This window comes from Rhinopithecus roxellana, chromosome 12, assembly GCF_007565055.1.
Source record: "Rhinopithecus roxellana isolate Shanxi Qingling chromosome 12, ASM756505v1, whole genome shotgun sequence".
Lineage (NCBI taxonomy): Eukaryota > Metazoa > Chordata > Mammalia > Primates > Cercopithecidae > Rhinopithecus > Rhinopithecus roxellana.
In genome coordinates, this window is record NC_044560.1 from 102798406 (window position 1) to 102812312 (window position 13907).

Genomic DNA, 13907 nt, shown 5'->3' on the forward strand with positions numbered 1-13907 from the left:
AAGTCTCCTGAATAGAGCCAGCAATACTTATAAACATACGTGTCACCCACTGACTCAGGAACCTTCATTTTGATTCACACACATTTTTTGATGGAATGAACCAATGGATGAATGAATAAACACCTGCAACCTCCCTTCTTGGCCCTGGAAACTGAGTAAAATCCAAAGAGCCAGGTCCCCTGCTCTCATGTCTTTTGGAGGAGACATATCGTATAGTAGGCTAGCAGAGTTCATGCACACACACTCACTCTCACACTCACATATAGCATGTGGGTGTGCAGGAGGACGGCACCCCTTCACTCCACCCACTGTCTTTAGAGTTCAAAATAGGCCTTGGCTCTCACAGCTCCAGAGAATAAAAGCCAGAGCTGAGAAACAAGAAAGGCTAATTCCTAGCACTGGAGTCTCCACGGGCCCAGGCCTGGTGAATTAGGGACTGCTTCATGAGCTTTCAAGTGTTTTCTGAGTGCACGTGCTATGCAAGGTTCTAGAAAGCTCTCCACCCACGCTTCCTCTGCCTTCTGCACTGGGATGAAAGGGCTGCCCTGCTCTTTCTGTCCATTTCTCTATACAGTTCCACCTCCTGCCGGGTCGCTAAAGGGCTTGGTTTGGGTGGTTTCTTCTGATCATCCCAATTCCTCAGCTAAGTGCTCCGCATGTTGTTCCAGGGGATAAACCCTTCCCCTTTGGATTTATGTTCACAAAGAAACAAGCTCAATTTTAATTTCCTCGTAATCACTAAATGATTGGAAGAACCACTCCTGCCGTCTGTCTCAAAGCCCTCGCTCCCGTGTCTGGGCTTCCTATCCAACAAGAGGCACAGGGAAATGTTTTGAAGATGAAAGTGAGCCCCAGCCAGGGCGTGTTTCTAGCCAGGTACATCCAGGGGCTGAGCTGGGAACCTCCTTAGAACCCCAGCAGCCCCAGGGCTTTGTGCTCCACTGGAAACATCCCAGCTGTTTCCCTGGTATTCCTTCCCCAAAGGGCCCATTTCAGAGTGCTCAGGAGGCAAACTTCTCACAATGTTGGCCTAGATGGGGTGGGGCGGCAGCCTGGCGGAGAGGCCTAACAGCACATTTCACAGCCTCCAGGGCACGGTCTATGTCCACTCTTTCATTTGGCTGGCACAGGCAGATGCTGAGTCTACCTGAGCTGAGAACAGCTTCCCAGCCAAGGTCTCTGCATCTGGATGCACTCTTCTGCCCAAGCTCTCTGGGCTAACTCTAGCAAATCCCAGGCCTCCAGGCATGGCCAGATCCATGCCAAAGGAGCCAGGCATTGGACCTGCCTAGCCCTGCCCAACCAAGGCTGGACTCTGCCTGAGACTCAGGCCTGCATTGCCTGGGCGGCCCCAAGGTACAGGCAGCCCCAGACCCTGCCAGCAGCTCTGTCTAGTTGATTGATTGGCCACTTAGGCCATAAATGAGTCCCATCTACTGAGGGGATGACTCAGGTTGTCTCCCAAGGTTTCCAGGGGGTCCTGAGTCCTCTGGTGACCTCCATGATGTTTGTGGTTCATTGCTTTGTGTTTATCTGTTATATGTGCCACACACTCGCATGCAGGCAGAACCAGGCAGATTAGATGAGTATGCAAAACAGCCATTCTCTCCTGGAGCACAGTGTCACTCAACTCTAACCAACTGTGGGCACTACAACCTTTGATTTTTCCAAGAAAAGTCTTGGCCAGGCATGGTGGCTCAGGCTTGTAACACAGGGAGACCTCATCTCCACAAAAAATTTAAAAGTTAAGCAGGTGTGGTGGCACACAACTGTGGTCTAAGCTACTCGGGAGGCTGAGGCAGGAGGATCGCTTGAGTCCAGGAGTTGAAGGCTGCAGTGAACTATGATTGCACCACTGCCCACCTGCCTGGGTGATAGAGTGAGACCCTGTCTCTAAAATAAAGAAAAGAATAAAAGAAAAGTATCGTATCTATGAGATATCTGTGTGCAGTATCTTAATTTTTAAATATTGGTACCTATCTCAAAACTTTTCAAACACTGAAGGGTCACAGTGCTCCATTTTACAGATGGGATCTGGAGCAGGCGGTCATTGTGAAATGTGCAGAATAGAGCCCTTTGCCCACTAAAGGAAGCAGCCAGAAACACTGGTAGCCTTCTGCGGGGAAACCTCTAACTATATTTTAAAGGAGTAAGATGTGGGCCCAAACAATGCATTTCTAGAAAGAAGAGTTTTGCTAGAAAAGGTATAATGAAATTAAAAAGCTGCAGTTCATCATTCCAAGGGATTAATGAAATTATTGGAACTGCCAAACAGTAAGCCAACTTCCCACTGACATGGCATAAGATATATATTTAGCTTTAAAATATCATTGATAACCTCTCCCAAGTCACTGTATCATCCATTTTTAGAAATATACGACCAGGTGGTTTAATTAGTTCACTGTACCTATTTTTACATGGTCATATCTTTTATAATTCTGAGCCTCTACTTTGCTCTTGATATGTAAATGGAACCCTCACTGTTCCAGGGAGTTATTCTGGAGCTATTTAGAGCAAGTTCCCACCAGCACCTCTCCAAAAATAACAGGTGGATTCATATTATTCTCTTTGGAAACCATTTTGAGATTTAAGACGTGATTCATGCTTCTAATTTTTTTTTTTGGTTTTTATTTTTTTGCTAAATCTCTAAAACTGTTTCACTTTTAAGTTGAGCAACTGAGTATTTTCCTGTATTTGCATCCTCAATTTGATATTTATTCAGTCCTTCTCCATGTCTTTACTTAGTTAACACCAGGAGAGATAAATATGGTGGTGTCTTTGCAGCAAAGCTTCAGTACATTAATATAAATTGTACACTAATTCCCCCAAAGCATATATATGTTGTAAACCTGAAGACTCTTCACACAGCTGCTTATTGCTAAACAGTGCCTTGTCCAGAAGGGGACAATCTGTGTCTCTAATTGCTGTCACTGAAGCCCAGATTCATTATGTGACTTTCCCATTAAAATGTGAGCATTAATTTGTATAATGAAATATCACCCACTGCAGTGTTCATTAGCCATGCCCTACTGTATACAGCACATTGTTAGCTACCTAGAAACTGTAGTTAATTTCACTAATGGATATTTCCCTACTTAGTGTTTGGTAGGAAATTTATACTGTAACATTACCTCTTCAACTTTTAAGGAAATTTAAATTCAATCAATTATTTTCAACAAAAGTTTAGGATGTCATTAAGGCAGCAAAAGCAAGGATCGGGAACCGAGGAGGAATAAACCAGGCTTTTAGTTCATCTTGGAAATAGAAAAATGATGGAATTTTAATTCAAAACAAAAAGAAAAAAAGACTTATCTTCTTTTGGAGATCTTTTTTTTTAAAATTTTTTCATCATTACTCAGGTGGCTGCTCCCCCACTAATGGCAACAACATGTGCTCTCCTTTTGGAAAAGGAAATGAGAAGGATGCCCATTTTAACCGATTTCTTTTTGAAAATGTGTGCAAGGTGCTTTTATATTTACTCAGTGTGTGAAAACAGCCTGGTTACCTTACATAGAAGCATCAAAGGTAAGAGACGTAGACACCAGCCATAAGTAAGGCACCTGGATGGGGCTGGCTGGAAGTTTCATTTCCACCCATGTTTATGTATCAGCCGCTGCTCGGGAAGCACTTTGAAGATGAAAGGTGGTTTCCACCATAGTATGAGAAGTTTATCAACTCTGTCATGCTGGAAGTGATTCCACTCCCACCCACATCCACCCTGTTTCCATCCCAGGAGATCAGAGCGCCTCCACATGCCACAGTGACCAAGCCTCACCACTCCCCTAACCTTGCTGTGCTAGTGGGGAAACCCAAGCACGTGGGGCCAAGGAAGCCTGGCCTGGGGCCAGTAGGAGAGGGGGTCAAGGAGGAGCCGGGGTGCACAGTACTTCCCTTTTAAATTCCCTGGAGGCTGCACCAACACCACTTGTGAGTACAAGTCACTTCTTTCCTTCTTGTTGGGTATGGTGTGGACACACACTGTCAAAGAAATGTTGCATTAATTCCCTAAAACAAGCCAGAAATTCACTCAGAAAAGTAAAAAGTAGCAATACAGTGCAGCGGTGAAGAGAATGAGGTTCTGAATTAGGCAGATCTGATTATAACCTTTAATCCAATGCTGGGCAACTCCGGGGCGGGATAACTTCACGTCTCTGTCTCTGAGGCTCAGCGCCCTCCCCTGCAGTGGGGCAGGGGATGGAGCCTTGGTAACTGAGGTGCTGTAGGGATGAAGGAGCGAGTTAATGCGCAGTGTCTAGCACAGTGTCTGCATGTGGGCGTGGACAGAACGTGGGAACTACCATCACTGTTACTGTGCCGTTACTCCATCCCCGCGGGCTGAGTTCTGTGTTCAGCCAGTTGCTGTCATGCTTTGTAGTCACAAGGCAAGATAATGCCCAGGCCTCCCTCCCTACACCCGACTGGGTGTGCAGTCCTTTGGGGGCTGCAAAGGAGAACTCCTTCCCTTCCACAACCCTCTTTGGTCCTATAGGAAAGGGACAAGAATACAGGTGAAGGCCCAGCCAGCATCCAGGGGCTGTGCCGTGAAGACAGCAGCCAGGAGTTGGGGGTTGCCGGGCGTGCCCTTCAGCCCAGTGCTGAGTCCCTCGTGACCGCAGCCTGAGACCCCTGGGAAACCACCACTGACTTCCCTGTGCGGATCCATTCCAACAAAGAGGTTCCGACTCAGGGCTGGAACATGCGGCACATCAAAACCAGATTAATAAACCACTCGCAGAACTCGAGAGGGGGAAGAAACTAATGAGATTTATTTTTAATTAGTCCCTGAACTTTCATGCCTCCAAGTTTTCACGAGTGAAGTTGCTTATTACATTTCTCTACAGTGGTCATTCCTTGAGACAACAACCCCATCCTGAAAAACCCACACATGGGAGAGCCGCCCTAGGGAACCCAGCCAGGAGTCCCACAGCCATGCAGGAGGTGTTCACCCATCAGGGGGCCAAGCCTCCCCCAGCCTTTCAGGGATCTGTTAGCATCTGCCTGCTTCCTGTGCACACAAAACAGATACACCAGACCCTCCAGAGTACCCCCAGGCACCTGGCTTCCCAAGGTCGGGCGCAGGGAGGGGATGTGGAGGCAAAGAATGGCATGTGCGCATGGAGACCAATCCTGAAATGATTTGCCAACCTCTCAGGAGACTCTGGGGACATGCGCCCTCCCCGTTGCATGTTACAACTAGATGTTTGCTGATGTATCTCTGTGATGGTTAATTTTTGTGTCAATTTGACTGGGCGGCAGGGTGCCCAGATATTTGGTTAAGGATTCTTCTGGGTGTGTCCGTGGGGGATGTTTCTGGATGAGATGAACGTTTGAGTGGGTGGGTTGAGTAAAGAAGGTGGCCCTCTCCAATGTGGGTGCACCTTGTCCAATCCGTTGAAGGCGTGAATAGAACAAAAGGCTGAGCGAGGGGGAGTGCGCTTGCTCTGCCTGGCTGTCTTTCAGCTAGGACATTGGTCTCCTGCATTCTGGCTCAGGCTCAGACTGGAATTTACACCATCAGCTCTTCTGGGTCTCCAGCTCACCAATTACAGATTTTGGATCTTAGGACTTCTCAGCCTCCATAATCACTTGAGCCAATTTCTTATAAATCTCTTGTGTGTTTCTGTGTGTCTCTGTGTGTGTAGCATATCTCTTTCTTTTTTTTTTTTTCTTTTCTTTCTTCTCTTTTCTTTCCTTTTATAGAGATGAGATCTCACTACATGGTCCAGGCTGGTCCTGAACTCCTGGGCTCAAACAATCCTCCCACTCCGGCCTTCCAAAGTACTGGGATTACAGGTATGAGCCACTGTGCCTGGCCATATATACATTTCCTATCGGTGCTGTTTCTCTGGAGAACCCTGACTGATGCAGTCTCCTTTCTGAGCCTGCAATAACTGGCTCTGAATTCGAAACACAAACACTATGCTGTAGAAGAAAAATTGCCCATATCCAGTGATTGGACCCTAGTCTGCCCAGGGTAATGTTTCCATGAGGAGAGAAGTTCAGCCCTCTCTGGGTCAAGCAGCCATCAACGTCTGCCCTGCCTGGAGCCAGAGTGAGGCAGCCTCCAGGATCTGATGGCCTTGGGGATTCCCGAGGTCCTGCAGGAGTCTCCCCTTGGTCCCCTGTGGACCTGGCTGAAGCTTAGGGTGCACCAGAAACATCCTAGTGACTCATAGGCTCTCCTGGGCTCCCAGATGTTCACAGCAACCTGACTGGTACATCTAGTCAGCACCTCTCCAATAAACAAGTGTTAGGAGAAGAGAAACAGTAATTGAGTTAATGCAGTGGGGAGAAAAAGGAGAGAGGTTTTATCCATTGATGTTACATGATCGAGACTTCCAATAAATATGCAGTCAGACAGAAAAAATACAGAGAAGGTGCCACCTCATATCCCAATTAAAAATATATTTATTACACGTTGGGTTTTAAAATGTGCTCATACGGGTTCGTTGTTTAAAAACTTCAAAAAAGATGGCATTTTGGAGCACATGTATTTGTGTTTCATAATGAGACTGCTGTCCTCTGGCCGTGTCATTTAGAAATACAAAAACTGTATGGTATTTGGAGCAAGGAGAGACACCGGGGCCAAAAGAGAAGGCAGTCAGGGCCTCTCACCAACTTGAGTCCCACATGAAATCACTTATTAACAAATATGTTGATTTTGATTTTTAATTACTTGTGTAATCTACACTTTTACATTGTCATAATAGATGTTTATTTGGGTGATTTATAACATGTAACACTTTCTGTTCTATTCAAATGCACAAGTGTAAGCATTTTCCAGCTTCTTTGTTCTTAGATAAAAAGGAAATTGATCTTTATCTGGTTACCATTCTGCCTGTTACACAAGGCAAATGCTGCTTCCGAGGGGTGGTGGAGGTGGTGTGATGTTTCCATGGCTTCTTTCATTTTCTCTCTGATTCTAGGAAGTTTCCAGAATGCCTCTGTCCATGGCCCTATCTTGTCTCTCTCAATGTCTCTAAAGACTATTCCGAGGTTTGTGAAGCAGTTCAGAAACATTAGTCTTCCTCAAGCTTGAAAACTGCGAAGAGCAGTAACCATTTGCTCTCTCCCAGGTTCCCTCGAACGTCTGTCAGCCTTGGCCGTAAGTTGCCTGGAAATATTCTGTGGAGTGTCTACTCTTATGTCCAGGGAAGCTGACTGGGCTTGGGGCAACACGGTTAGCGAAGCCCCTTGTTGAGAGGCACCGCCATTCCTCACTGACTCTTACACTCTGCAAGGCCGACCTCACCCATGGAGAGCCACCCCTGGCTGGGAAACGTGGTCCAGTGTTCTGTATCGACATGAAATACACAAGACAAGCCTGGCCTGATTTCCACACTCCTGCAGACAGCTTAAGGGTGGGTGCCCTGTGGACCACCGCCCGTATCCTGGCAGTCTGTAGGTCCCCGCCCCAACCAACCACCACCACAACTCTGGGTCCAATCTGGGGAGGAAAATGGACATTAGCATCATCTGAGAAAACCACATGTCTGGGCTGACTGCCTTCGAGCCTGGTCACTTTCACCAATTGACGCAGGAATGCCTGGGTCAGCAAATACTTTCTGAGTGCCCACATGGGTCAGGCTCTGTTCTAGGCTGGGGACGCAGCTGGACAAACAGACACAGCCTTTGCTCTCAAGGAGTTCACATTCTAGTGCATGGAGAGAAACAACAACAAAATACAAAGGCATAGTATGTCAGATGCTGTGAGCACTATGGAGAGGTGACACAGGGAAGGAAAGGGGTCTAGAAAGTCCTGGTGGAGTGGGGGGTGCACTGCCACGTGGGTGGGCCTCATAGAGAAGGGGGCATCAGAGCCAGACCCTGAAGGGGAAGCAGCAAGCCATGCAAGTATCTGGCAGAGAAGTTCAAAAGGCAAAGACCCTGAGATCAGAATGCAAGGCCCCCTCCCTAAACTCCCGGGAAGAGGATCTTCCACTTTGTCTATGCCCAAGAAACCAGTGCTTACAGCCTGACTGCCAGGCCGTGGTTTCTGATGGGTTCCTGTGTTCCCTGGGGAAGGGACCACTTTCCCTACAGCCCTTGACTCCTCCGTGCCACCTTGAACAATGCAGGGAAGACAGGAGGAGTCACTCACTTATTTGAGCATTTCTTCTGTCATTCAATCTTTCAAATAAATTCATCTGCTCCTACTGGGTGTAAGATGCCCTTGCAGACCCTGGGGTTATAGAAATGAGAGCAATTCAAAAGATGGACAATATTGCCACCTGTGCAAATCTTAGACACTGCTTGGTGGGAGACAAATAAGTGATGAACCCCAACAGGGTTATTTCTGAAACTGTTAAGTTTATAAAGAAGATAATGCAGGGGATGCAAGGGCTGTTTTAGGTGGGGTAGTCAGGGTCAGCCTCTCTGAATAGATCCCAGTGAAGCTAAGTCTCCAGGGATCACCTGGAGGAAGATTCCAGGTGGAGAGAGGGGCAGAAACACAGGTCCTGCAGCTGGAACAGGCATTCTGCATTGAGGAACAGGAAGAAGGCAGGCGGTGTTTCAGAAAGGTGCCAAGGATGAAGAAGGGGGCAGGATGGGGCCAGGGGCAAGGCATGGGCAGGTGGTATGAGGCTGTTTGGGAGAGTAGTGGGACCTGGAGGACCGTTTTAAAAGACACCTCTTTGGCCTGAGATGACTCCAAGAGAGGCATGCAGTATGAGCAGGGCCAGTGACTCAGCCCATGGCCACCTGTGCCCATCTGTCCTCAGGCTTCCCTCAGTGTCAGGGAGATTTGTGGGGACCAGGTGAGGCTCCAGGTGAGGGGCTTCTTGTCTCCCCCAACGCGATGCCCACGCGGCCCACATGCACTCAATATTCCTGTGCAACCCACAGCCTTATCGATTCCTTGGGAAATAAACCACAATTATTTTTGAAAATAGATGGCATATTTGCCTAGCCTCTGAAGCAGCTCATACTCCAATAGATAAAGTGTCAGGAGGAAAATCAAAGAAAATGGAAGTGTCCATATCTCCAATAGATTTTTTTTTTTATATTGGCAATGTGCAAGCAACAAGCAGAAAAGCTAAAAAGGATGATGACTGAGGGACACAGAGAACTCCCTGTTGCCAGCCAGTCCTCGGCCGGTGTGACGCCAAAACATGAGAAACTGCCAAAGAGGTGCAGCAGCCACTTGCCCCCGTTTGCCTAAGAGCATCTCAATTTCTCCTTTGAGGAGACACAGGAAAGAGTCACTTTTCCTCCACGCCACATGGAGTAATGGGGATTGACTCCAGCTGCCCTGTCCCAGGTCTGGGCAAGTAACGCAGGCCGGGCTAAAGCCTGTTCTACCTGGCTGCTTGGGGAAGTGGCTTCATTCCCTTCTACACTTAGGAAGGTTTGAGCTGAGACCCCATCACTGACACCTGGGAGACTCCTGGTTCATACAGGGGCGTGGGGAGGGACCCCTTCAATACAGCAGAAGGAAACCATTAGCAAAATGCCCTAGAGGCTCAGACGTGACCCAGTTATGTAGGCTGGGACCATCCGAGTCTACATTTACGAGTTCCTGCGTCATTTGCAAGGTGAATGTTAGTTAAGGGACGAATCAGGAAATGAGGGCCGCTTATGATCCACACAGTGGCGGCTAGACAGGCCCAGGGAGAACCTTCCAGACTTAGTGACCCACACAGTTGTGGACCTGGGCCAGAAAGCAGGCAGGATGGGGGCCTCCTCCTCCTCTGGGCTGTGCCCCTGGATGCACTCAGACTTCTCACCTGTGTGTATCCTCAGGTGCACCTTAAGGTGATGGGATGTCCGGAAAGTTTTCCCACAGTACGGGCAGTCCTTCATGGCCGAGCCCAGGCTTCTGTCGCGAAGCAGCGCCGGTTGCTGGACGCCGGCGGATCTCCCAGCCTCCTCGCCAATGTCTGCAGCGAAGGAGAAACGTTCTCACATCACTTCAGCACATGTCAGGAGTTGTTCGCACCAAAACTGCTAACACCACACGAAGTTAAACATGTCAATACTACACCTGTCTATTTCATTCTTTAAATCTGACAGAATGCTGACAATTCATGTATTTTCTTGTTATTCTCTTAAATTATTTCATCTTGCCTATCATCATTTTAAGCAGCATATGGTACCTTTATATTGAACTGAATTAAACAAGAAAAGAAACAGCTGTGTCAGCAGCTGGTTTGATTTCTTCTTTTGCTTAGTTCCTATTAAATATTTTTTTCAAAAGTTTAAAAAGTTGGTGTTTGTTGAATCTGATTAATTTATAATATGGACTCACTGTAGAGTTCACTATAAGACTGAAATCATATTTGCATTACAGCAAGCAACAAATTAAAAAAAATGTGTGTCAGCTGAGTCCCTAAGACATGCAGACATATGGCTATTTTGGGACAGGAAAGAAAATTATCCAAAACTGATCATTTCTTCCTTGTAGAGTCTTGTATCCATCACTGGCTGGTGTAATCTCATGAAAGGGAGAAGAAAAAGTATGGAAATGTGATTCCACAATTAGCCCATGATAAACATATAGTGACATATTCAAAGTCATATGCAGAGACTCAGCTGCAAAACTCCCATAAACTTACAGCACTGCAGACACATCTTTTTGCAGTGACTTGAGAACTTCCTCTGTCAAGTATCGATACAAATTTTCCTTCCTGCTGTTATTTGTTATGTAACCCAAACCATTAAAAAACGGAATAAAATTTACATATGGCTGCCTTCTGCAAAGAAATTGTGGGACATAATAGTAAATAAAACTGGAAAAATGTCTAGTGGTTGGAGGATATGTTATTGCAACCCCCGAGGCCTGACATCACACTACCAAAGAGATGACAATTGGGAACTCAAGGAGGAGAAGCAAGAGAACCTTCTCTGGGCTCACTTTTCTTCCACAGTCGTGGACCTCCCCACAGAGCAGGAGTCTGAAGGCCTGGCACAGAATCTAAGCTCCTGAGGATAGCGGGGTCCTCACCGTAGCTTCCAGCCCACCCTCTAGGCCTCACGGTAAATCCCACGAGGAGAACGAGGGAACATTATGGGGTAATGAGATCTGCGAGTTCTGCAGAGATTACAATAAATAAGATCTGTGCCTTCCAAGCAATGGAAAATGCAGACTGTTTTTACTCCTCAACGTCTGTTCCTGGGGTTCTCTGCTAACAGCCAAAAAGGGACAGACTTGTAGACCATGAGAAAGATGAAGGCCAACACATTCAATTCTTTTTTTTTTTTTTTTGAGACAGTGTCTCATTTTGTCACCCAGGCTGGAGTGCAGTGGCACAATCATAGCTCACTGCAACCTCAAATTCCTGGGCACAAGTGATCCTCCTGCTTCAGCTTCCCAAGTAGCTGGAATTACAGGTGCAGGCCACCATGCCTCGTTAAGTTTCTATTTTTTGTACAGACAGGGTCTTGCTTTGTTGCCCAGGCTGGTCTTGAACTCCTGGCCTCAAGCAATCTTTCCGTCTCAGCCTCCCAAAGAGCAAGGATTATAGGCATGAGCCACTACACCAGGTGTGACACATTTAATTCTTATTTGAGTATTCACTCTAAGCAACTGTGGAAACTCTTGGCTTGGAGCATTCTCTCTGCAGTTGGATTGTGTACGACCGTCTCATCACCCAGGCAAAGTTATTTATATTTGAAATCTCACTTTAATCTTATTCTCCCCAACTCTTCTAACCATCATTGGAGAGCTATTAAAAGGGTATAATTACCTAGCTTTTTTTTCTTATAATTTTGCACAAGTAGGAAGTTAGGCTCATCCACATCTAGAACTCAAAGTCACTCCACCAAGCCCTAGATTGTGGTTGCCCAAATAAATGTGGAAAGGCCCCCAAAGACGGCTGATTGATCAGGGCAAACAGGCACAAGAGAGTGTTGCAAAGTCACCATCAGACAAATGCTCTACATACAGTCACAGCGGCTCTATGTCCTGCAGCTTGAGTCTACCAGGAGCTGCTGCCAGAGGGAGTGATGACCAGATGTCATTTCCAGCCAACCACACCCTAGCTTTAGACAGCAGGAAGGCCATCTCCTTCTACCCCTCTCCCACTCCCACCCACCCCAACCCTGAGCATGCTGCATTTGCCCTCCCGGCCTCCCTCAGCTTCCCTTTTGCTGGGATCATGAAGGTCAGTTTCAAACAATGATGAGCCTGATTAAAATTCTGCCCAAGTGCTCCTGGCGACAGTCGAGATAGCCAATTTAAGTTAGGAGGCCAATCACTGTTGATTTGAATTATAAGCAGGACTTAGGTGTCCTGGATGTTGGCTTCAGGATGGAGGTAGGCAGGGGCAGGTTTCAGAAGTATAATTCTTGGGCCAGGCACAGTGGCTCATGTCTGTAATTCCAACACTTTGGGAGGCTGAGACAGGTGTATCATTTGAGATCAGGAGTTCAAGACTAGCCTGGCCAACAGGGTGAAACCCCGTCCCTACTAAATATACAAAAGCTAGCCAGGTGGTCATGGTGCGTGTCTGTAATCCCAGCTACTCGGGAGGCTGAAGCAGGAGAATCTCTTGAGCCTAGGAGGTGGAGGTTGTGGTGAGCTGAGATTGCACCACTATACTCCAGCCTGGGCAACAAACAAACAAAAAAAGTGTAATTCCTGCAGGGTCGCCTGTGGCATGATCTGGACCTTCCCCTAAAGCTTCTTCCAGAGGAGCCCACCAGAGAGCAGTAGCAAGGAACCGCTATGGAATAAAGCTGCAGGAGAATGTCCTCATGTTCTCACTTACAAGGGGGAACTAAGCACTGGATACCCATGGACACAAAGGTGGGGACAATAGACACTGGAGGCCAGGTGTGGTGGTGCACACCTGTAATCCTAGCACTTTGGGACGCTGAGGTGGGCAGATCACTTGAGGTCAGGAGTTCCAGACCAGCCCAGGCAACATGGCAAAACCATGGCAAAACTAAAAATACAAAAATTAGCTGGGTGTGGTGGTGCATGCCCGTAGTCCCAGCTACTGGGGAGGCTGAGGCACAAGAATCACTTGAATCTGGGAGGTCAAGGCTGCAGTGAGTCGGGATCACGCCACTGCACTCCAGCCTGGGCGACACAGCAAGATCCTATCTCAAAAAATATATATGGACACTGGGGATTCCAAAGGCAGGGAAGTAGGGAGCGGGGCAAGGTTGAAAAATTACCTATTGACCACTGTGCTTACTACTTGCACAGCGAGATCATTAGAAGCTCAAACCTCAGCATCATGCAATATACTCGTGCCACACACCTGCACATGTACCCCTGAATATTCAAAAAAAAAAAAGAATCACAAAAAAGAAGACACTGCAGGGGAAATGAGGGAGGGCATATTTCTCCTGGAGCTTTTGGGAAGGACTTGCCCAGACCATATTACAGATAAAAATAGCAATACGGCCGCTCTGCACTGTGGAACATTTTGCAGAACATGAGGATGAGCCCTGCCTCATTATACATCACTCTAAGTGACGGCCTGTATCTGTTTTCCTTTTATCTTTCTATCTTGGATATGTGTGGCCCAATAAAAAGAATAAATTTGTAAGATAAACAGTTTTCTTTGCAGATTTAAGAGTCTAATTTTTACTTCACAAAGAAAACGTTTTTTTTTTTTTTTTTTTTTTTTGGAGGGCCAGAAGGCCTATGGCGTTTACGCTTAGACTAATCCTTCTGGAAAATCATGCTGAGAGAAGATGAAGGGCAATTGTGGGTGGTCCCAGGAAGTGTCCAGAGAGGCTGAAAGCCAAGTGCAGTGAAGGCTGGGGGGCGAGTGCTGGTGGGACACCCGCAGGGCACTGTGTGTGAGCTGCAGCCTGTGCCAGGATGGGTGCTGGTGAGGATGTGTGTGCTGAACTCGGCCCAGCCCCAACAAGAACCCAAGAATGTCGTTCAGAGGGGAAGGTGCGGCTGCTCTCGAATTCCTTCTCTACCCCAAGTATAAAAGCACTGGCAT

General features: G+C 47.2%; 1 protein-coding gene across 2 annotated transcripts in view; it reads right to left on the reverse strand.

Moving 5' to 3' along the window:
- The window catches only part of ZNF536 (zinc finger protein 536), a 275952-nt gene that overhangs the window by 174797 nt on the left and 87248 nt on the right, over positions 1-13907 (reverse strand). For both annotated transcript variants that reach the window (XM_030941625.1, XM_030941626.1), the window contains exon 2: positions 9729-9881. In XM_030941625.1, the coding sequence (XP_030797485.1) occupies positions 9729-9881 (153 nt within the window). The remainder of the gene's footprint in view (positions 1-9728; positions 9882-13907) is intronic.